Consider the following 24,786-nt stretch of genomic DNA (forward strand, 5'->3'; position numbering starts at 1 on the left):
AAAAAATGATTAAACTTTATTCGTCGAGAGTTGATATAAAAAAAATCAAGTTCTGAAGACGTTACAAATTGGGCCCCACTAATTACTTATATCGATATCGATAAAGATTTCGACTGCACTTCACAACAGCTGCCCGCCCTACATGCAGACCACCACAATACTGGTTTACGATAATTACGCGACACTCACTATTCCAACACGCTTCATAATATTTATCAACTCTCGGCGAATAGACTGTAGCAACTGAAATTACGTCACTACTATCACTAATATACTGATAAGCATACAATTATTTACACTAAATTGTGCTTGAAAACCTTATAAATAGGACCTAAATTTGTCCTTATTCGGTTTAGATCATGCTTACTAAATACTACATTAAATTTTGAGTATTTCATTGCAACAAATATAAAATTAACAAGTATTTATATCTGGGTAGTATATTTATTATGTGTCCCTTTAAATTTTCAATCTAGTATAATTAATATGTCAGTATAGAGAAATCTAAATCTGCTGTCGCTGTAGTATTAACCAGATTCACAGCAGTCTGTGATTATAATATTTACATAATCACAATGCAAGCATTATATCTTTTAGTTTTAACACCACTGATAACCTACTACTACGTAAGGAGTATCTAAAGGCGTTAACACACAGAATGCATGACCGTCGCGACTTTAAGTGGCGTTCTTGTGAAAACACAAATTGTGTATGTTAAACTAATAATCCAAAAACAAATAAGAATAAGTAATAATGTAATGCCTTTATACAGAACTTAATGGTTGTAGATCGTAGATATTCCGCCAAAATCAAATTAGACTCTGCTACAACAGTACAATGAACAGTTCTTTGTTTATGAACTACTATGTATTATTGTAATGAAATAGGACATAAACATAGAAAAAAACAAAAAATCCTTCAGACCTCACAAGATTATCGGCTTTTAAGGTTTTATAAATTACGCTATTTTTGAAAGTACTAATTGGTTAATAAACAGAGCATCGGACGCCACGTATCTCACGCGTTCTGTGTGATACACCCTTAAAGTAGCATTATACGTGTTAAAGTCTACTGTCTCTTAAAGTAATATAATACATGTTAGGGTCTACCCAGACGGTCTACTGTTGCGCGGGCAGCATGTGCGCCCAGGCCGCTTCATACTTTGCGTGTGCGGTGCTGCACGCTGACTTGGATGCCTCTACTACGCTCAGGGGGAAAGGTTCGCTCTGTTAAAAGATAAAATTATAAAAATAATATTAGTTATAACCTATTACTGCCAGAATAAACATGAATATGTTAGGAATTTTGGGAAACTTGACCTGTGATTTCTCCGTGACATAAAAAGAATAGAGAACTCCCAGGCCAGGTGTCGTAAGAGGCGACTAAGGGCATTATTACCAGTGGCTTCTTTGCACAGGATGCCGGTTAGATTATGGGTACCACAACGGCTCCTTTTTTTGCCGTGAAGCAGAATGTGTAAGCATTTATTATGTTTCGGTCTGTAGGGCACTGTAGCTTGTGAAATTACTGGGCAAATGAGACTTAACATCTTATGTCAGAATGTTTGAGTTTTTCAAGAATCCTGAGCGGCAGTGCATTGTAATGGGCAGGGCTAAGCAATAACCATCAGCTGAACGTCCTGTTCGTCTCGTCCCTTATTGATACAAAAAAAAAGTTATATTGGTAGAAGTAATATTCGTGCGTTCGTCTGAAGCAGTGCTAACACCGTCAGTCTTCAGTCTTCTCCGCATACAAAGAACGTATTTTTTTATGTTTTATTCCCAACTGTTCCAACATATCAAAGCGGTGTCCTTCTTCTCAATGCAACAACATAAACCAAAAATATATTCTTGTCTCCGAGTGAAGGTCCGGTTTCAAATTAAACCATAAAAAACATAACTTAAAATACCAAGTCTTGCAACTTAGATCTTCTACCATACACAGTCGTGAGATCCATGTCGATACCGTAAAAAATTGTCCAAGTCGGTCAATTTCCTTAGTGGGACTTATGTGTTCTTCTATCCTAACTTATTACCTATTTTAGCTAACATAACAACATCTTACAGTGACCATGTAATATTAAAATCTTTTATGTTTTAAATAAGTAGATTAACTTGGCCATCGTACTTACTTTGAAGTATCTATGTCTGCTAGAAGTGTCTTAAATTTCTGATGATTGATTGGTCAGTCAGTGAGTCAGTGAGTTTAAAAATTAAGAAACTGACTAGTTATAATTCTGAAACTACTTATTCAAATTGAATGAAATTTGAAATATACCGCTTTTATACAATGTCTGCTTACTTATTGAAAATTACATATTGAAAAAAAAAAGGTTACTAATTTTATCCACCGCGAAGTAATAGGGGGTTGAAAATATCCAGAACTTCGAAAAGGCTGGTACGTTTGGCGGTGGGTATTGGTATTCTTGGCAATATATTCTTTATTTACACCCATGCTTTAAATCCTCTATTAAAGATTCTAAAACAGTTAGCTTATTGCCAACATTAAAACACCCAATGTTCTAATAACCAATACATCATCCAAATGAGTGTTGTAATGAAATTCAGTACAACATTACAACACTCGTTTTGATGATGCAATGGTTACTATGACTGGCTTTTTTAATGTTAGCAGTAAGCTAACTGTTTCAGAATCTTTTATAGAGGATTCATATTATGGGTATAGATAAAGTCTTGTATGCAACTGTTGATAATTAGGTATTAAAACACTCATGTGGTACAATTAAAAACCCACATTCGTGTTTTAATACCCCTTATTACACAACAGTTGCATAAATATTATATGTTCCTCATATGTATCAGTACATAATGTAGTCACCGTGAGCGCCCGGTAGGCTCCCTCCAGAGCCGCTATCAGTCTCTCAAGCTCCGCCCCACTGGGCAGCACCAGCGCTAGCCCCGCCCCTCGCTCGCGCGCCTCGCACACGCTCCACTCCTACAGACACACCACCATTTCAAATTATAATATTTTTATACAAAACAAGATTTAAAATCACATAATGAACGTTAAAAACAACCACCCATTCGAAAAGAGTGCCTCAGACCTGAGAAGAACGAGCGCGGATCTCTTTTTTTTTATAAATAAAATTTCGTTACACTTTAATATTGTACAATAACAGTTTATTATTAAATAGACTGAGGTCGCTCCAGTCTGTGGCATCATGAAGTCATTTATGTTATTTTATATTATCACACGTTTGTTTTGTACATTTTCTGGGGTTGTGTTGTAAAAGCCCTCATTTATTAAGGAATCACTAGTTTCTCACCTTCCCCCCCCAATTCAATCCCGCTCCCCCACTCAATTCCCGGCGCCGGTATATTCCTACATTTAATGTGTTATTCTGTTATTTTCTCCAACTTTAGACGAACTTTTTTTGGTAATTTAACTGTAAAATAAGCACAAGAGCTAATTTTCCCAATAAATTATGATCATAATATTTACACCAGAAAAAGCTTTTCGGAAAGAATTCAAAAAATATAATTTTATTTCTAAATTTAAAACATTTCCTAATTATCAGTTGTATAGTAGAGCATACTACTATACCATAAATGACTTGAAAAGGATTTCCTGCATCCGTTCTTCACAGATCTGAGGAAAGGCAGTTTCTAAAATTGGGATCCACAAACAAACACACAAACCAACAAAAATTCTACAATTTTTTTGCCTCGCTTACATAAGCACAGCGTATATAAACTAAATTATTAAAAATTTCGTGGGACCTTGTAACGTTATTTATTAGCATGGCTGACACACTGACTAGTTTCGGACCATTCGGAGGTCCTTCATCAGGGTGAGTGTGGTGGGTTCGCGATAACGTCCCATCAATTTATATATTTTTTTTAAAGTACAGTATTTTTTAAATGTAAGTATAAAAAACCAAACAAAAAAAGGGACACTAATAAAAGAATACACATTTATCTCTTGATTACCGGAAAGAGTCACTCACCAGGCAACACCAGTTCTCATCGGTGTCGGGGATCTTGAAGGCGGTCAGGTTCCTGATGGAGCCGCAGGCCAGAATCTCGATGTCAGCGCGCATCTCCTCGATATACTCTGGACACAAGACCGAAATGTATCACACTCATGTACCCCTGGTAGTCTGTTATCAAATATATCTTATACCTAACATAACTCTACCATAGGAACCTTTCGACATAGTTCCTTTTCACCAATTCTAGGAGCCAATAATTTGTCCCAACCAACTTCCATCGTAATTTTGTAAATTTTTACGCGGTAAAAATATTTCTTCTCAAGAGCAATATAAAATGCTTCCAAAAAGTTTGTAGAATCTTCAAAAGTTCTCAGAGTTCTACCCCAACTTCATAAAGGTCCGTCCCGTGAGATGGCAAAAACGAATAGATTAACGGCCATTTAGTCTATCTCCGGCTATGGCCTACTTGAGATAAAAAATCGTATCTATCGTTGACTTTTATGTCCCAATAAACTTATCGACGGTAACTCATTTTATCCGTACACGCTGCCTGTCAATGGGACGACGTATAGATTACCAGGGATAGAAGTTTGTATGGAAATTGCAACAGTGAACTGGCGATAAGAATGACTTATCGGGTATATTGGGACAGCTTCAGATTACTGAGAGCTAATTACTGACAGTAGAAGGTAGTAATTTATTTATTTGTAGATGAATGAACGAGGCGTTCCTCGTAAGGCGTTAATCAGGCCCAGGCTATATTTCACGGGGACTCTACAGCCGTAAGCTACCAAACTAGACACCAGAGTCATGACGTGTCCGAGCTGTTTGCGCCACCAATTTGGTTTTGCAGCCAAACGGACACCAGATGAGTCTAACTCCCTATAGAGCAGTGTATATTTTGTTAGTAGCGGCTACTGGTTGCGCCAACGTGGTGTCCCCGTGAAATATAGCCCTAAGAGGATAAATACTTTAACTAAATAAATAATATATTATTTTACCTTAATAATTTGTTATGTTTTTAAAGTGATAACCCTCACTTCTAGGATTAATACACAAATTAAATTCATAAAATTTTGTTTTCAAATTTAGTGTATTAATCCTAGAAGTGAGGGTATACTTTAAAAACATAACAAATTGTTTAGATTTGCAAGAGCGACATCTCAAGTCAATTTCCCTAATATGCAAATATTGGTCTTGGGCAGGTTATCAACTGTAAAGTAGATCCTGTAGATGAAGCCACAACCTGAGAGTTGAACAAGACATACAAGATTTTATGACGATACGTCACTCGAATGGTTAGCTCAGTTGGAAGAGAGAGGTCGTGGGTTCGAGTCCCGCATCGTTCATAAAATTTTGTTTTCATTATTTTACTTTACAAAAAAAATGTTTTACAAACGGCAATTTCCTACTTTGTTTTTCATATATTATGTAAAAGTATTTTATACCTTTAAGAAGTGCTTCGGAGCCCCTATCCTTCAGATAGGCGGCCGCGCCGACCACAAAGGCCAGGTCGAGGGTGTCTCGGAGGCTGATGACTTCGTACGGAGTGACCAGCACGGTGCAGGCGGGCGGAGGGCCAGCCTTCACGTTGGGCTTCTTAGCGCCGTCTTTCTCCTCCAGAGCCTGATTTGAATCCATAGTTTAGTCGAGTACATAATATTGTGTTATACATTTTTAATAATTTTGTTCTTTTACTTGATTGAGTTATCACTGCGAGTAGTGGGGAGATTGCTGAAGTCTGATAAGTGTGACTTCTTATCAAGCAATGGATTGTGGGTTCGGTACCTGCTCAGAACGCGCTATCGCACTGGAAATAATGCGACAATCCGTTTACAGTGATATGATTCGCAAAAAACTTCAAACCCTCTGTTCTATTATATTTACTACAGTTTTCCCCGTACTGAGACGACTTGGCAGGGGTATGTATTCCATATAGGCAATTAGGCAATGGCTACCTAAAAAAATTACCTAAATTAATACATTCCACAAATATTGAAGTTATTTTAGTTCCGTTATATGGGAGATGGTGCTGTTTGCGTCCGTAGGTCTTATCCTCGATACCGCACGACCTGCGTCTGCGAATTTCGAGTGATTTGGTTTCCACCATGGATAAGGATAAATTGATCAGTCTCGTGGACGAGAACAGGTGTTTGTGGGATATGAGAGACAAAAATCTCAGCAAAAGTGGGAGTTAGTTGCTACAGAACTCAACACTCTACATTTTGGACTATCCTTTGTCGTCTCTTATAGAAAATAACTCGTTGACATGCTCTGCCTTTCAACCATTTAACAATAATAATTTAAATAATGGACTTTCAAGAAAATCAAATTCATCAAATTCGTCCATCTTCGCTGGACGGCAGAAACGAACTGACTATCAGAATAACAGAAAACGCGCACAGTGTAAACGCCTTGTTCTGACGAGGATTTCGGACGTTCTCGTCAGAACAAATTTTCGTCAGAACTCGCATCCATAGTAACCCTAGCCTTACAAGTAGACAGCATAGTAATCTCAGTCCAGCTTATATTGGAGATATCTTGCCTATCCATATTGATGTGCACTTGTTATCGAATGAGTCACTTGTCAAAGTCAAAGTCAAATAAACTTTATTCAATTAGGCTTAAACTAAGCGCTTTTGAATCGTCACTACAAATATTTCTTTAAAATTACAATTTTTTTTTTAATGAAAATATGGGACAAGACGAGCAGGACGTTCAGCTGATGGTAATTGATACGCCCTGTCCATTACAATGCAGTGCCGCTCAGGATTCTTGAAACCCCCAAAAATTCTGAGCGGCACTACAACTGCGCTCGTCACCTTGAGACAAGATGTTAAGTCTCATTTGCCCAGTAATTTCACAAGCTACGGCGCCGTTCAGACCGAAACACAGTAATGCTTACACATTACTGCTTCACGGCAGAAATAGGCGCCGTTTTGGTACCCATAATCTAGCCGGCATCCTGTGCAAAGGAGAATCCCACTGGTAATGTGGTGGTTTACATATGTTCGTAAAAACTTGAGATCAACATATAAGAAACTCAACGGCCACTTTATTTAATCAAATAGAGTATTTCAAATTAGTTTGTAAGGTGCTACATCCAATATATGAGTTGTGTTTAAATAATATCAACTATTTCATAATAAGTAATAAAGAATTAACTATTTAAATATAAATTATCGTATATTCGATGCATCAACCTTAAGATCTTGAATTCATTGTAAGGATGCTTCGTGAAGATTATGGTCGAGATTACTGTCACAATTATGAATTTTTTATATGGAAAAGGAGGAAACGAGCGTACGGGTCAACTGGTGTTAAGTGATCATTGCCGCCCACATTCTCTTGCAACACCAGGGGAATCACAGGAGCGTTTCCGGTCTCTAAGGAAGGTGTCCGCGCTTTTTTTGAAAGTACCCATGTCGTATCGTCCCGGAAACACCACACAAGGAATCTCATTCCACAGTAATTGCATCCAACGTAGGAAAATTTAATTCCAAAAGTGTGTAGTATGAACACGTGGTTACGTCAATGGATTTATTATATGACTAGCTGACCCGAAGTACAATGATTTATTAACTATATCAGGTCGACCTGGCACCACAAGCAGCACCCGTTCAAGAATTGACGAATGGACCGGCCATCGCTCCCCTCGCATGTATTTGAGGCTCCTTCCCTCGTTGAAGTTGTTGGGACTCACCTGGGCGGCGTGCAGCAGCAGCGACTGCAGCCAGGAGGAGGCGGTTGGGTCATCAGGCGCTGCCAGAAGCAGGCGGGTTCCGTCGCTGAGCGCGATCTCGAAGCAGTGCGGGCGACGGGAGGAGTCCAGGTGTCTCCGAACTCCCACCACGTGCCGTAGCGCGATGTTGTGTGGCAGCGGGGAACCATCAGGTGAGTGCGGGCCCCAGTGAAGCACCCCACCGCTGTTCATCGTTACTTATTTAGCATTTACAATTGGACGTAATTCCAGAAAATCAAGTCGAAATTGAGTTAATAATACAAAACTGGTCACGTGATTCATATTAACGGACTGACAAAAAATACCGGCAGCCCTACTGTCACTCTTTAAATGATATCATGACTTAGTAGCCTGACCCACATTTATGGAATACAATAATATTAATTAAACTTTAAACATAAATTCCTTAAAATGTGATGTTTGTGGCTTGGAACGTTTTTCAGGAACTACGTCCAATTTATCCAAATTATTTTGTGTATTCTTGAGCGTTAATTCCGACGACAATACTGGCACGAATCTATTAGTCTTATCTCCTGAGGATGCCTCGTGTAGAGGCGAAACATCTGTCGAATTGTTTGAAGACGAGTGTTACAAATTAACACTCAAGAATACTCAAAAAAGTATCCGAAATCCATAATTATCCAAAAGATAATTATGGATTTCGGTTACTTCAATAAATTTTCACCAGCAATTTATTATTTTTTAAATTAATATAACTCACTTCTGGGATTAATTATACAAAAATTACATTAGTTACCAAAATTTATGAACGATGCGGGACTCGAACCTCGAGGTCGTGACCTCTCGGGGTCCGTCCGAGCGCGCTTACTAACTGAGCCAACCGTTCGAGCGACGCATGATTCGTTAATCTTGATATGTCTTATTTAATTCTCAGGTTGTGGCTTCATCTACAGGATCTACTTTACAGTTGATAACCTGCTCAACCCCAATATTTGCATATCAGGACTTTGGATATTGACTTGAGAGATGTCGCTCTTGCATCATTGCTTTGCTTACAAATTTAATTTGTATTATTCAACATTTTCTCAAATTAACACATTAAATATTATCTTTGTTATATATTATATTATATATTGGATGCGACATTACATTACATCAGTCAGCCATCGCATGAGCCAATGGCGCTAAGGTTCTTTTAAGGGAGTCCCTTTTAGAGAAGAGGAAGAAATATGAGGAGAAAAAGCAGTTTACAACGTTTTTAATACAAAAGCAGAGGACAAGTGAATTGTAATTTTTTTTTTACTCACCTAGAAAACATAAATTTGGTGTTTTTTTTGGCTAAAATGGCGTTTGTTCTAAGCAGGTTGCGAAAAATTTAAATTCCCAGTTTATTTCTATGTAATGTAAGATTTAATAATCTATATATATAAAAATGAATTGCTGTTCGTTAGTCTCGCTAAAGTCGAGAACGGCTGGACCGATTTGGCTAATTTTGGTCTTGAATTATTTGTGGAAGTGCAGGGAAGCTTTAAAAGGAATAAATAGGAAAATGCTCGGAATTAAATAAAAATAACAAATTTGTTTTTCTTTTGATGTGTCATTACATAATTTCTATGAGAGAATTTATTGACGCACGGTTTGAAAGTTCTGCTCTGAAACAATTTCATTACGACAGCAGGGTGCATATTTTACGAAGTAATTCTTAATTTTATGTTATATTATCGACAAATTCATAAAAAACATTATTTTATTTATTATATACAGAACAACGTCTGTCGGGTCAGCTAGTAATGAATAAAATTCTTACCCTGGTTACTTGACTGAATCAAATAACTTACCGAAGTAAAAAGTAGCAGGGTTCGAATCTCTTGCTCTTGTCAGTTCTACACATGAGGTATCCCTCGAGAGGCGGGGCGAAGGCCCCGGGCGCCTCTACGAGCCTGTCTTCGGCGTCGCCGGAACACGCCCGGCCGTAGAATAATATCGGCGGTACCTACAACATTAAGTTTATCACGACCTACCAATAAAAACCACACATATTAAAATTTCTAATAAAAAATTCTTAGCGACCTTGACCACTATATCTTTATATTATCAAAATGTTACAAGATGTTCATCTAATAGTCTGGTTTCATTGCTAAAGTAGTTAAAGACTAAAGGGAACATTAAAGCTCTGTTCAAACTGAGACGAATAACGCACGGGACGCGATAGAGTAATTCGCTCGCTCGCTTAGCCTCTCACACTGACGCGACTTCCCGCGTGTCATTTTTGGTTCTTCAGTGGAGAAACATCATACATTGTGAGATTAAACAATCCCGCCGGGCGTCCCACCCTTGTTTCGCTTCAACTTGAGCGACTACTCGCGTCAATTTGAACACGTCCATTCAAGTCAGCTGACACAATCGGACTTCCGTCACGCATCCCGCGCGATAGTAGCCTCAGTTTGAACAGAGATTAAAAGAATCTATATAACGCCCAACCTTGGTAAGGTTTAGATTAGAGCAATTCTATTTTTTTTACATGAATGATGTATTATTTATATAAAAAAAATTAGAAGCCGCTTAGTTAAGGAAAGAAAATCCTCCCTTAAAAGACGAAAATCTGCACCGCTCCACTAGCTGCCTGGGCGCCATTAAACATCAGTTCGCCGAGAAAAGAAGCATGTCTTGCACGCATAGTTAGGCGCACTATAGGCTATGCTTATTTAAGATATTGAATTAAGAAAATATATTAAATTAGGCGTTACAATGCGGAAATCCCATAATTATACAAATAATTTAAGTTTTCTTTAGTTAATATTTGTTTTTAAAACAATTCGACACGTGTTTCGCCTCTATACGAGGCATCCTCATGCCAGATTTTGGCGAGACAACACGTCCTGAGGATGCCTCGTGTAGAGGCGAAACACGTGTCGAATTGTTTTAAAAACAAATATTGGCGGAATTAACACTAAAGAAAACTTAAATCATTTGTATATTGAATTAATACTGAAAGTTCACATAAATCATTTTGATAATATTCTTACCCGTCGCTCTCGCCTCTGCTTGGTGACAGCGGACGCCAAATGACAATAGCTTAGAGGAATTATAGCTGGTGGCCGCGCAACTCGGAGCGGCGAAGTCCTGGCACTCCATTCCAAAGACGTGGCAAGTCGGGCGCCCAACGATGACTCCCCGGTGACGACGGAGCACGCTATGTTCCCGGATACATCGATGACTTGGATGTATTGTGCTTCGGGGCCCACCTGAAGAATAAAGTGGTTTCTTTATTGATTTGACGAACTTGATTATTAGATGTCCAGTACCACGCTGCTCGTCATAATTAGAGTATGTCTTCTCATTGTTATCTGCACCAACTCACATAGAAGAGAGTGAGTGAGAATGTCTGTAAATTATGTGGCTCTCCGGCAATGATATCTTTGTGATGAATACCAAATAAAAATAGTTGATCATAACGCTGCTAATAGACCTAATAGAGATATCAGCGAATTGTCAAGTAATCTACAAGGGTACAAATACTTACACGAATAGGACTTGCGAAGAAGAAATAAAGAGGTGTGCCACGACGAGATGCGCAGTGGACAAGCTCAGGAAGTTTTAGAATGTTCACCGAATAACCAAAAAAGTGGTACGTATAATAAGGCGTTTGACTTATACAATATTAATAAACCTACGACAGCGAAACATAGACCAGCGGCCAAAAAGACCGCTAGAAATTACATGCCCTTAACACGCGGTGCTGGAGTACAAACAATAAACTTTAAAACAGCTTTGCATCAAACATAAGACTATTTTCGACTGTGCAATTAAGAGTACTTGGACATCATTGACAAGGTTTGGATATCACTAAAAGTGCCGTCGTCTAGTTCTCTCGCAATGTAACTAACCGACAGAAATGGAAAGAAATCTCTATAAGAGCAGCTATCAGAAAGGACTACGACATGGCCACTATTTTCTGCCAAAAGTGAATGAAGGACGAGGATCTTTATGATAGTTATGATGAACGTTGCGGGACTCGAACCCACGACCTCTCGCGTTCTGTGCGAGTGCTCTTCCAACTGAGTTAACCGTTCGAGTGACGTATCGTCATAAAATCATGTGTTCAACTCTCAGATTGTGGTCGAGGTCGAGTCCCGCATCGTTAATAAAATTTGGTTTTCAAATTTTATGTGTGTATTAATCCTAGAAGTGCAGGTTATCACTTTAAAAACATAAGAAAGTGCTACATGAGTTAAATAATTAACAACCTCTCCATAAGCCGTCTTCAAAGTCAAAGTCAAATAAACTGAATTTAATAATAGGCTTTTGCCTAAAACTAATCGCTTTTGAATCGACACTATAAATTTTTCTTTTAAATAACTGATGTTACCATAATATGTTCGGAAAAAGTAGAGCTCGAGAGAAGAACATACAAGAAACTCAACGGCCTTTCAATCAAATAGAGTATTTTACAATGGCAATGTAACATAGATAAGAAATTAGTTTGTAAGGTTTATATATAAATCGTGTTTAAATAATATAAATTATTTCATAAAAAGCAATAAAGAATAAACTGTAAAAATATAAATTATCGTACATTGAATGTATCAACCTTTAGAGCTTGAATATGACCATTAAATTGTATTTTATTCACAACTTCATGAGTTTTATTAGTTTTGTTCGGAACATCTGCCAGCAAAGTCCCAATTGTAAATTACATAGAGAAACTTAAATTTTCTTTTTTTTAAATATTAATAAGGGACGTGACGAGCAAGACGTTCAGCTGATGGTAATTGATACGCCCTACCCATTACAGCTTTTACATGCAGTACCGCTCAGGATTCTTGAAAAACCCAAAAATTCTCAGCGGCTCTACAACTGCGCTCGTCACCTTGAGACATAAGATGTTAAGTCTCAATAATTTCACTAGTTACGGCGCCCTTCAGACCGAAACAGTAATGCTTACAAATTATTGCTTCACGGCAGAAATAGGCGCCGTTGTGGTACCCATAATCTAGCCGGCATCCTGTGCAAAGATGCCTCCGCCTGGTCCACCAAAAGTCCAGCAATGTTCTTGAAACTCCTATGTTGTTGTAACAGAGCATGGGTGGTGATGAAAACATAACATCAGACGACCCACAAGGCGTGATGATGAATAAAGTAACGTTATTTACTTAAATCAGCATTACTCGTGATTCATCGGTCATTGGGTCAGATAGTCACGTCACCGCGAACCCACTACACTCTTCCTGTTGAAAGTCTCCGAATGGTCTGAAACTAGTCGGTACCAACACCGATGCATCCTGACTTATAGCTGATTTAAATAAAGCTAATCATTTCTCAACGAAAGTTTTAATAATTTAATGTAATGCTATGAATATGTAAGCAATTAAGTCTCACTTTCACTCAACATTAATGCTGTATTTCTATTCTGCCTAGAAATGAACAAATTTGGAAGTCAGCCATGTATGTCGACAAATATTAAAGTTGAGAATTAAACAGTTTTTTTTTTATTTATAAATGAGTAGGTTACATAGTTATACACAGTTACATTAATTTTCATATTACAACATTATTAAAGATTGCCAATGTTGGTGCAAATGGTCTTGCGGAATTTAGCTAAGGAATCAGCAAATATGGCAATATCAGCTACTGGGGAATTGGTACCTAGGATCCTTCGATGAAGTGGAGTACAAAGTGGAGTAATAGGCTTACGTGGAATTCTTACTGATACTCTTAGACTAAATTTATTAAGCAGTTCGGGTCAGTTGATTAAGCCGTTCAACAGTTTATGAGTAAACAGAAGATCCCGAAGTTCTCTACGTTCATCCAATTCTTTGTAAGAAGAAATTTTCTTGGCTTTACCAGCACTAAAAGGACCTCAGAAAGGTAAAAACCTTCATCATTAATAATGTTTATCTACAACACATACCATCAATTAAGTGCTATTTATATTTTTCAATTAAAATGCATAAAGGCATAAAAGGCATTTATTTTCTCAAAATTGATTCCTTAAGAATTCTTTTTGATGTCATTTCTAATATACTAGATACTACTACCGCTTCGGAAACAAATGGCGCTCTAAGAGAGAAGAAGGGGCGCAAGAAACTCTCCCAGCATTCTTTTTTTGCGCTCTTTTCAATAAAATTATACAATATTGTACAGTCATTTCTATCGCTATAAAATAATCACAATCTAGTCCCAGGCTGTTCGATCATTTAGATATTTAGCTTTGGAGTAATAGGATTTACGACAGAGCCATTTTTTTATGAAACATTTAAATTTATTCATAATACCTTAACAGTGGCTGGGGCTTTATTATAGAAGTGTATACATTTAGCCTTACAGCTATTATGTATCTTATGAAGCTTGCTAGAATTAGATGCAAGCAATCCCTTATTTCTAGTGTTACAATAATGAAAATCACTATTAAGAGCAAAAAGGTGACGATTTTGTTTAAGGTGACACTAAATGCCAGCGACCTTGAGCGATATGAGTTCTCGGCTGCCGGCCCGCCATCTATGTAACAAAGCCAATATTTTCAAAATTCTTGGTAGGAAAACAGTTTTTATTCTTACAATCCTCGTTATTCACTACTAATCTGAATAAACGAACCTACACAAAAAAGTACAAGCTATAAGAATAACTTTTCTGAGAGAAGTACCAAAAAATGCGTCAAGCCATGCCAAAAAACTTGTTAACTTCAAAGAAAAGTCGTAGTTCAAAAAGGCTCGGCAGTGTTAACTATAACAAACAGCAAGCATTAGCAACCTACAAATAAGATAAAAGGATATGTGTAACAGGATTAATTAGTGTTCATAGCTCGAAATGCTATACTTTCACCACAAAACTTGTCTAAAAACACCATGTTTGCGTGTTTTCTGCTTACTCTTCGCCTTAATAACTTCAATTAACCATCTAAAGAAACACTGCATTATTTGCAATGACACCTTATCCATGCCCAAATTTGTTGAAACATAATCGCACGCATGAATCAACACCTGATTACCACATGAAGTAATGCATATCAGATTGCCAATGAAGCGTGCATATATGGGTTAGTAAGTTGATCATATTCTAATCACATTGAACTTATAGTTACTAACTTTTACCCACGACTTCGTCCGCGTAGATAAAGGGTTTTAAAGCAAGTTTGGAATTGAAGATTATCTCATGTCGTATTCTAGTTCGGGTTCCCGTTTTCGCTCTCGTTCCCAACATATTATATAAATCATATTTCAAGGAAGATTTCTATGGCAAACTAAACCTACTATTGGTATAGTTGTAGCTAATCGACGTAGATTTCAGTTTTTCATAAAACCCAGGGGAAGCATGGATTTTTCCGGGATAAAATGTAGCCTATATATCCTTAGCAAAACTCTAGTCTATCGCTGTACTAAATGTCATCAAAATCGGTTAAGTAACTGCGGCGTAAAAGCATAACAAACAAACTTACATTCACACTTATTATATTAGTATTGATTTACTTAATATGCAGTGTCGGTACTCATCTGTTTTGCGTCTTTGTTGTAAATGAAAACAAAAAAAAAGCGAAAATAAATTTATATTGTAAGAAAAACTTCACCACGTATCAAACAAAATAAGTAAATGAAAACAAATATAAGCTTTATCTACAATACAAAAGAAAAAGAAAAAAACAGTCAAAATGATCTGTGTGGCACTGGTCTTCCAAAACTGGAGTCTACTCAGTTTATCCATACTTAAACACAACCCTGTTTTTCGGTGAGCCCCAATGTGTGACGTTTGGAGATGAACTGACATTAATTATTTCTTCACATACATTTAATCTATATGTATAAAAATGAATTGCTGTCGTTAGTCTCGCTAAAACTCGAGAACGGCTTGACCGATTTGGCTAATTTTGGTCTTGAATTATTTGTGGAAGTCCAGAGAAGGTTTAAAAGGTGAATAAATAGGAAAATACTGCTAAATTAAACGAAAACAACAAATTTGTTTTTCCTTTGATGTGTCCATACATAATTTCTATGAGAGAATTTATTGACGCACGGTTTGACAGTTCTGCTGTGAAATAATTTCATTACGACAGCAGGGTGCATATTTTACGAAGTAATTTTTGATGTTATGATATATTATTGACAAATTCATATAAATAAATTATTTTATTTATTATATACAAAACAACGTCTGTCGGGTCAGCTAGTTTTAAAATAAAAAATTACTAATATTTTCTTGACAATGTTAATGTAGTAAGTACTAAGGAATTAGTAACTGTCTATTCGCACCCAAGAATATATTATCAAAATCTTTACTAACAGCCGCCTAATCAATATGATGTATGGCTTAAAAAAAAAGAATTAAAAAAAACACTTATTACTGTGACAGTTTAACTGAATAGCAGCTCCATGGAATCAAAGACTCTTAATTTTGAAGTTGGACGAAATAAAATTTATATTTTAAAAGATCAGTATTCGGAAGTTTGCTTTCTTTAAACTTTAAAGGGTAAACTTTCGGATTGAATATTTAAACTGTTTTCATGATTAGTTTCAGCTAAACTTGAACTTGCCAAGAAGTCAGACAATCTCGCGGTCAAAATTGCCCCGATAATACTCCCGTGGTATTGGATACTGGTATTTACCATCAGTCATTAAATGAATTCCGTGATGCAGCAACTTAATGTAGCGTGCTTTTCAGAGTGAATTAGTGAACATGGCCTAGAGTAACCACAGATAGAAAAAGGCATTTGGTAATTAAGGACAAACAGATGCAATTGCTAATTTAACATAAGATATTATTTATATAATATGCGTTTTTAATATAGGTAGGTATCCTTTGCCAAACTTCTAGTTCTTTTTTTATGGAATAGGTGGACAGACGAGCGTACAGGTCACCTGGTGTTAAGTGATCACCACCGCCCACAATCTCTTGCAACACCAGAGGAATCACAGGAGCGTTGCCAGCCTTTAAGGAAGGTGTACGTGCTTATTTTGTAGTAAGTGGAAGAAAGCTCCTTGAAAACCGCACTGTGGACGAGCGCCACACATCCAGATGGTGGGGATGATAACCTAACTTGTGGCGAGTCGTGCGAAGGTGGAATTCGGCGGCAATAACCAGGTTAAACAACTCTTCGGAACACTCCCCGTGATAAATGCGGTAGAAGACTTCTAGTTCATTATAAAGTTTCCCCGTGCACCTGTTTGCGCAGTTACATTATCCATTCGCCCCTCCGAGATCGTATTTTTACTACTGCGCAACTTTTCGCAGCAACGTCGGATCGATTTGAAGTTTGGTGAGGAGTATGGTATACCAACTGTATATACCATATGTTCTAAAGAAATTGAGTTCATACGTGGGTGACACTGAAAGTTTTTAGAACTGGCCAGTTAGAAACATTGCTAATAAAAACTTTTTTTGGATTTCAATTTTAGAACTCTTTGGTAATCTAATGCAGAATAATGCATTAATTTGTCATTTGTTTTTGTGAATTGGCGGCAAATCTAAAACTCTTGTTACACGTGAAAATGAACCTAACGCGAGAAAATTTTCGTGCCTTTCGTTGTGGGCTTACTCAACAACAAAGCTATGATAGGCTGCGATTAGCCTTTCCTAATGAAGCCCCATCTCGTGCCAATATTTACAATTGGTTTAACGAGTTTAAGCGTGGACGTAGCAATCTCAATGATGATCCGCGTGAGGGACGTTCTTCGGGACGTTCGGACTTAGCGACTACTGAAGATAACATCATTGCTGTGCGACGCATGATAGAAGAAGATAAGAGAGTGACCTATCAGCAGATACGGGCAAGCCTAGGCATTGGTATGAGTCAAGTTCAAAAAATATTACACGAACATCTAGGCGTCAGGAAACTTTGTACCAGATGGATTTCCCATACTTTAACCGACGACCAGAAACACCTTCGCATGGACTGGAGTCGCCAAATGTTAGATAAGTTCAACGGCGGTGACTCGAGTGCTGTATTTGACATCGTCACAGGTGATGAAAGCTGGATATATTGCTACGAACCCGAAATCAAAAGTCTCCTTTCGAGGATCGGCCAACGAAGGTAAAGTAAGGAAAAAGTCAAGGAAAAAAGATGTTTGCCTCATTCTTTGGTCAGAAAGGTCATTTCGCGACAGTTGTGCTAGAAGATGGAAGGACAGTCACTGCAGACTGGTATGTCAATCGCTGTTTGCCTGTTGTATTGGAAAAAATTCGACAGCAGCGCCCTCGAAACAGGATCCTCCATCACCACGACAATGCTTTAGCGCACTCCGCAAAACGGACTGTTGAATATTTGACTATGGCAGGTGTCGAGATAATGAGTCATCCGCCATACAGTCCCTGACCTAGCACACTGCGTGTTTTATTTATTCCCGAGAACTAAAGATAAAATTCGAGGTATTCGCTTTACGAGCCCTGAAGATGTGGTGAAAGCGTACGAAAATGCCATAGAAGAGAACCCTAAGGAATAATGGGCCCACTGCTTTTCTCAGTGGTTCCATCGAATGCGACGATGAGAGGAACGGAGATTACTTCGAAAAACAATAAAAGTATTGGCACCTTTCTACAGTGTTACCTAGGTATATGCTTATTATATTGTCCTCGAATTGCGACCACGTACCGGAAGACGCAGTCTTGGTAAGACCTCCACAAAATGGACCGACGATCTGGTCAAGATCGACGGAATACGTTGGATGAGGGCAGCGACCGATCGTCGTGGAGATCTTTAAGGGAGGCCCTTATCCAGCAGTGGACGTCTTGGAGCTGATGATGATGACGCTTATTATATTTTGTTATGTAATAAGCTGCTAAGCAATAACCAAGACCATAACAAAAGCTAAAGATAGTGTATTTTTATACATTAACTGCAATAAATAAAAGTGACCTTAATTATTAACACTATCAGTTCACCTTTTGCTCTTTGGATTTTTTTATAAACAATTATTGTTTATTATATTCTCTTTGTCATAAAATAGCAACTGAAACTTTATAGAAAAATAAAAAAAAATAAAAATATTAAGCTGGTACACCCTTCATGTCATACACAAGTTTGTCCTGGTTCTCATCAATGCTATCCTGAGAGATGCGGGCTAGTTGTGAAAGATAAGAGTTACGAGTGTTTAAGCAAATGGTGGTAACAACTTGGTCAAGATTGCCGGAATAGGTTGGATGAGGGCAGCACAGGGCCAATCATCATGACGATCTTTGGGGGAGGCCTTTGTCCAGCAATGGATGTCTTCCGGCTGAAATGATAATGAGGAAGCAATTGGTGAAGAGTTTCACACAATGGCTTTTTTCCTTTGTTTTGCTCAATGGTACACCAAAAACATGACTGTTTTTTTTTTTAAATTAAATAAGTACTCACTGCAATAGCATCTAGTTGATCATGTGGAAGTTTGCATATGATGTCATATTCAGTTCCACCTGGCTTCACACTGGCAACATACAGGGCATAGTCTGTTATGAAGACAAGGAGAGGGGTCCATGAACCATCTTCCATGGTGTACGGGGATTGAACTTTCATCATCTAAAAATTAAATGAAAATAATTAGTTTAAACTTCTACTGAACCACATCTGCATGAATGCATACATAAGGTCACATGGGAATAGATAATTTTGCATTACAAGCACCTGCCTGTGAATTTCCTTGCATAGATTTTGTTTAATAAATTTCATAATTAATCACAATTCATAGTTTTAAATTTTATGTGCCCTTAGTACTTTTGAAAATTTCTACACTCAAATAACAAATCTTATGTGTGTTAATATTATTTTAGATATAAAATAAATATCAACTGGGTGTTCAGACATTTCATTTGGACACAAGGCACTAGTGTGCTTTGAATAAAATTGAAATTGTAAAATTCTATTGATTCTCAGATAAGATCATTTCTAAGACAGCCATTTAAAACTGTAGAAACATATTGTTGTGAATTTCTATGCAATGAGTATAACACAAGCAGTGAGGCGGCACCATAAAATGACACCCCAGTATCAGGCACTCTTAAGTGCTGTTTGCTCTGGTACCAAATGAACCCTGTAACCTCACAAACAAACCATGAAATGATAAGATGACCTGTATTATACAGGTATTATACGGCTATAATAGCCGAGTGGTCAGAGATCCTACCTACTAAGCTAGAGGTCCCGGGTTCGAATCCCGGTAGCTGCAAGCATTTATATGATGAATATGGATGTTTGTTTCCGAGTCATGGATGTTTAAATGTATTTATGTATGTTTATATGTATGTATATATGAATTTATGTATGTTTAAGTAAGTATATTGTATTAAATATATCATTGTCTTGTAACCCATAACACAGGCTATATATGCTTAACTTGGGGCAAGATAATTTGTGTAAAAAGTGTGTCAATATTATTATTATTACGATTATGAGAAGTTTGTCTAAGATTAATACTTAAGATGAAATTTTGGCTAGAAATTATTTTCTTTACAATTTTTTTTATAAGTACCATATTTGTGTGATAGTGTGGCAAAACTTTAAAGACTTAAAGCGGAAAAATATACTAAGTTGTGATATTGATTGCATTAATGGTGGAACACATTGGAAGTACACAAAATATAAATATAACTACTTCCATAATATAATAAAATCTAGATGCAAGTAGAGAAAAGATGATACATGAAAAAAAAAAGGTTTGTGCTAATATCTAGTAAAATAAACAATTTGCATACCCTATTTAATGTTTCATTTGGATGTGAGAAAATTTGAAGCCTCAATTTCTCATTGCATTCAATCGCAACATTATCTTCAAAACTATCAAAGTATGAAGGTTCATCAGCAGTTAGAAGTCGCACGGAAAGCCTTTTGTTCTCATTTACCTCTTTGTTTATAAGACGAGACATTCTTTCCGCGGATACACGGAATGTCTCCGAGACATCTTTAAATGGGTATATGATGCTCGGAAAACGTTTTTCTAATCTCACTTTTGTTTGGTAAAATTTATTGTTTCTTATTTTCAACTCAAGGTCTTTTCGTTGGCAAACATTTTTTAGATATCTATTAAGTAGCGCGGATTTATTAGATTGTGTCTTTTGACTGGACGGGCTGTCGAAAAATTCGTCATTGAAATCATCCGCGCCCTTCAAGGTTGAATTGTCAGTGTTGGAGCAATTATCACTAATTGGTTGCTGTGTTTCATCATTTTTTTGCACAGTAGATGCAGATTTACGGCTATATCTATTAACATTTTGTTTTTTTGGTGATGACAAATGTTTCGGCACTCCGGATTTCATTTCTGCTTCATCTTGAATACTTTTATTAAATTGTCTCTTTGGTGTTGAACCTTTACTGGAATTATCATCTTGTTTGAGGTCCATTTTACTTGAACTAGTCATTAGTTCTTTAACAGGTGTTGTTTCTGGGATGGGAATAAATGTTTCTTTTGGGGCTTCAAAGGCAGTTTGGAATGTATCATGAACATAGCTGTATGAAACCCCTTTATGCTCATAGACAGTGCTTTCACAATTAACAACATATTTACTTAAAGGTGGCAAATTTTCTGAATTACTATGAGATTTCTTATCATTTTGTGTTTGCATATTCAGTGTCAATTTATGCCTTGGAGACCCCTCAGGGGTAGCGCCATTTTTTACTTGGTTTTTAGGGGGAATAACTGTTTGTTTTGGTTTGTTTAACTCAGACAATTGTGAGCTCAGATTAATCTCCACAAAGTCATCTTCATCATCATTTTGAAACCCAGAATCTAAGCTTTTAGATAGCTGCTTATTTTGATTAACATCACACGGCAATGCTTCGATTACATTATTTAGCTCAATATTTATTTCAGGCAAGCCTTTTTCTGTTGCAAAGTTAAAATTAAAATTATTGTAGAAATTTTTTAAGGAATCAATGATATTGTTAGCATCTAATATATTGAGAACTTTTTTATTTTGCATTCTTTCTTCTACAATGTTTGTTGTGATATATCTTTTCTTTTTTAAAACAGACTTAACAGTGACAGGACTTTGAGTGACCTCGAGAGGTTTCTTCATTCTTTCATGAGACTGATCAATATCAGCCTCTGAGAAATATGTTTTTCTCATATATGTAACATGTCCATTATCATCAAATTCGTCACATGAGTATGACTTTTGAGTTGTTTCACATTTCCTGTGTACTATTGCCTCTGTTTTGTTAGAATTTGATGATGATGATTCACTACTAGATGACTCGGAGTCACAACTGAAGTTAGAATCAGAACTGTTAGAGTCACATCCGTATAGCTTTCTGTTGGGTCTACTTTCATTATTATTGTCTTTATCACTTTTATTGTTTACTTTAAAATTCTTGCAGTACTCAAATATACCACTCTGATCCTCTTTGCCATCTCCATAAGCCAGGATATCAGACATTGTTTGCTGAGCCACATCTGCAGCATACTTAGGTGATCTATCACCTGATGCACACCATGAGAACCTCTCTGTAACATTATTTTTCTTTCTAAATCTATCACAGTATGACCCACCTTGATCATATGATACAAAACCATGTTCTATATGTATATTGTCTGTTCTAGTATTGTTGAGTATATCTTCATGAAACGATACACGCTTTTTTTGTGAGCTTGACCCACTTTGCGATTTTTTTCTACATCTTCTTCTGTACACAATATCTTCTGAATGGGATTTTTTCGGTTCACTTGTTCTTAACGCAGACTTTTTCACTTCTTCTATGGAGATTTTTTCACTTTCTAAAGCTTTCAGAACAACATCAGGTAAATTGTCATATGTTGATTTAGTGTGAGTTTCAACTAATAGCTCAGGTACTATGTCTTCAGAAGCACCAATGTTTTGATTGTCTATATCACTACGAGACATAATACTACTGTTAGTGCTCTTAATCATATCTTGTGAGCCTGATGGAGCGGCATCGTATAAGCTATCACTTATTAATTCCTCAGCACCAATTAGACTATGGGACATTAGAGCTTGGCTGGTACCTTCGGAAGCTTCACTGTCCAAACACAGTACACCAGAATCTCCAGGAGTATCCGCTAAGCTACTCGTCGTACTTGATATTAAGTGAGAGTTACCTTGAAGGTATAACTCCGTTGGCTTTCCTGCACTGTCGGGGTGATTTTCCATTTTAACAAATCGGACACCGTCTTCACTATTTAATACAGCAGTGTCGTCAATCCTAAGACGACGTTTCATTTTATCGATCTCTTTGCTTTTTGAATCGAATGGCTTTTCCGTCATTTTTAAATATTGCTAGATTTTTTATAGCACTTCAGGAGATATTACGTCGCTAGAAATACAAAATCTCTAGCAAACATTTTGTTTTACACCAGATTCGTATTACCTTTGCTGTAATAACAAACTAATCTATAGACACGGGCTACAGCCATTTTCATAATTTTCAATTTTGAAATTTGACATAACTTTGTGTTGACTTTGACTACTGACTTTTGTGTTTGACATAAAATATATAATTAGAGTTTTGTAAACTATTGCTAGCTTCTCAAACCGAAACATGCATCAAAAAATAATATTATTTAATTAACAGATACAAATTTTCAAATTGACATGTGATTACAGCATCCCCACAAAAAACTATTACTCTGCTTGTTTGCTTGAGGATTTTGATCAAAACAAATTTGACTATGACTCTTTACTTTTGAATGTTGATCAATATACAAATAGAATTCAAATTCAAATATTTTTATTCAAAATAGGAATCAAAATCACTTTTTGAACGTCAAAAATTACCACCCATTCAAAATAGACTGCCTTAGACCTGAGAAGAACGGGTGCAAGAAACTCAGCGGACTATTTTTTATATAAAAATATGGATTACAATGCAATATCGTACAATAAACAGTTATAATTTAAGAGCCGGAGGGTGTTCGCTTCATTCCCAGTCTGTGGTGTCATTAAGAAAATTATTTAACCTTTCCCACACAAACGTTTTTTAACAATTCCTTAAAATTTCGTAACACATTAATTGTTTTGTACATTTTCTGGGATAATATTGTAGAAGTATATACATCGCCCAATAAAAGACTTACTAACTCAACCGAGTAGTAGGCATAACATATTTATGTTTGTTCCTCGTGTTAACATTATGAATGTCATAGTTTCTATCAAATGCTTCAATGTGCCTATGAACACATAGAACATTATCAAGAATATATTGAGAAGCAACAGTCAAAATGTTCATTTCTTTAAATTTTTCTGATTCTTCAGGACCTTGGTTGATGGTATTAATATCGGCTCCAAAAATTACAATAATCGTAACAAGAATTAGATTAATTAATTAAAAACACTCAGGGCTATACGGAAGTAAAAAACTCCTATTACATATTGCTTTTTTAGCAAAGTTTACAGCTTACTTTTTATTTATATTATATTATTTTGGCTAAGCGATTCCAGTGACATCAAAAAGTGAAATGTGAAATGACACCAAAAATAATTCTAAAGGAATCAATTTTGAGAAAATAAATGCCTTTTATGCCTTTTCTATTCTATTCTATTCTTTCTAGTGGCTTCTGTGGAAGGGGCACTACAACTCGCCAATGTCACGTTTCAGTAGACCAACAAGCTTAGAGTGTGTCATTTGATCGGTGTAAACGAATTTATAAGTGATTATAGTAATGACCGGTGCCCAGAATCAATACAGATTTATTTTCTTATTATACCTGAAACAAATATACATGCTGTTAGATTATAATGGACAAACACTGATAATATTACTTATATAAAACATTTATTGTGTTAGTTAAAACTTAATATTATTCTGTTTAATATATTTACATAAAGTATTTACAAAAGAAGTGAAAACAAAGGTGAGGAGGCATTTCATGGAGGTGGGGCGGGGGATTTCAGGAGGTATAAAGTTGTACAAGGAAGACTTCATTAAAGGGCAATTAAAGAATAAATGGTCTACATTTCCCTCATCAAGTCCACATTCACATAGAGAATGGTCTCTAATTCTTAATTTGGCTAGGAATACTGGAGTGCAAGAGTGGTTTAAGCGTAACCGGCAAACTGTTGATATTATTGATTTATTGGGGAATCTAAATTTCGAGAACCACGGTTTTAAAGGGATTACAGGTTGTATATCACCATAAAAGACGCCTTTAGCAGTTTTGGTAACCTGCCAGATGTTTGACCACCTCTCAAACATATTTATTTTCAAAGTGGAGCA

The 24,786-nt window shown here is 36.6% G+C and overlaps 2 protein-coding genes across 3 annotated transcripts in view; both read right to left on the minus strand.

Moving 5' to 3' along the window:
• Positions 1–24,786, minus strand: part of LOC126965958 (protein 5NUC-like) — a 203,257-nt gene that overhangs the window by 6,101 nt on the left and 172,370 nt on the right. The window lies entirely within an intron of this gene.
• LOC126965931 (uncharacterized) lies at positions 158–22,978 on the minus strand. The gene is made up of 9 exons (XM_050809725.1): positions 20,313–22,978; positions 18,979–19,140; positions 10,682–10,900; positions 9,494–9,648; positions 7,656–7,878; positions 5,401–5,578; positions 3,968–4,074; positions 2,839–2,955; positions 158–1,226 (listed from the first exon to the last, which is right to left on the minus strand). The coding sequence occupies exons 1-9, from the start codon at positions 22,836–22,838 to the stop codon at positions 1,119–1,121; spliced, it is 3,795 nt and encodes a 1,264-aa protein (XP_050665682.1). The 5' UTR covers positions 22,839–22,978; the 3' UTR covers positions 158–1,118.

Source organism: Leptidea sinapis, chromosome 9 (assembly GCF_905404315.1).
Source record: "Leptidea sinapis chromosome 9, ilLepSina1.1, whole genome shotgun sequence".
Lineage (NCBI taxonomy): Eukaryota > Metazoa > Arthropoda > Insecta > Lepidoptera > Pieridae > Leptidea > Leptidea sinapis.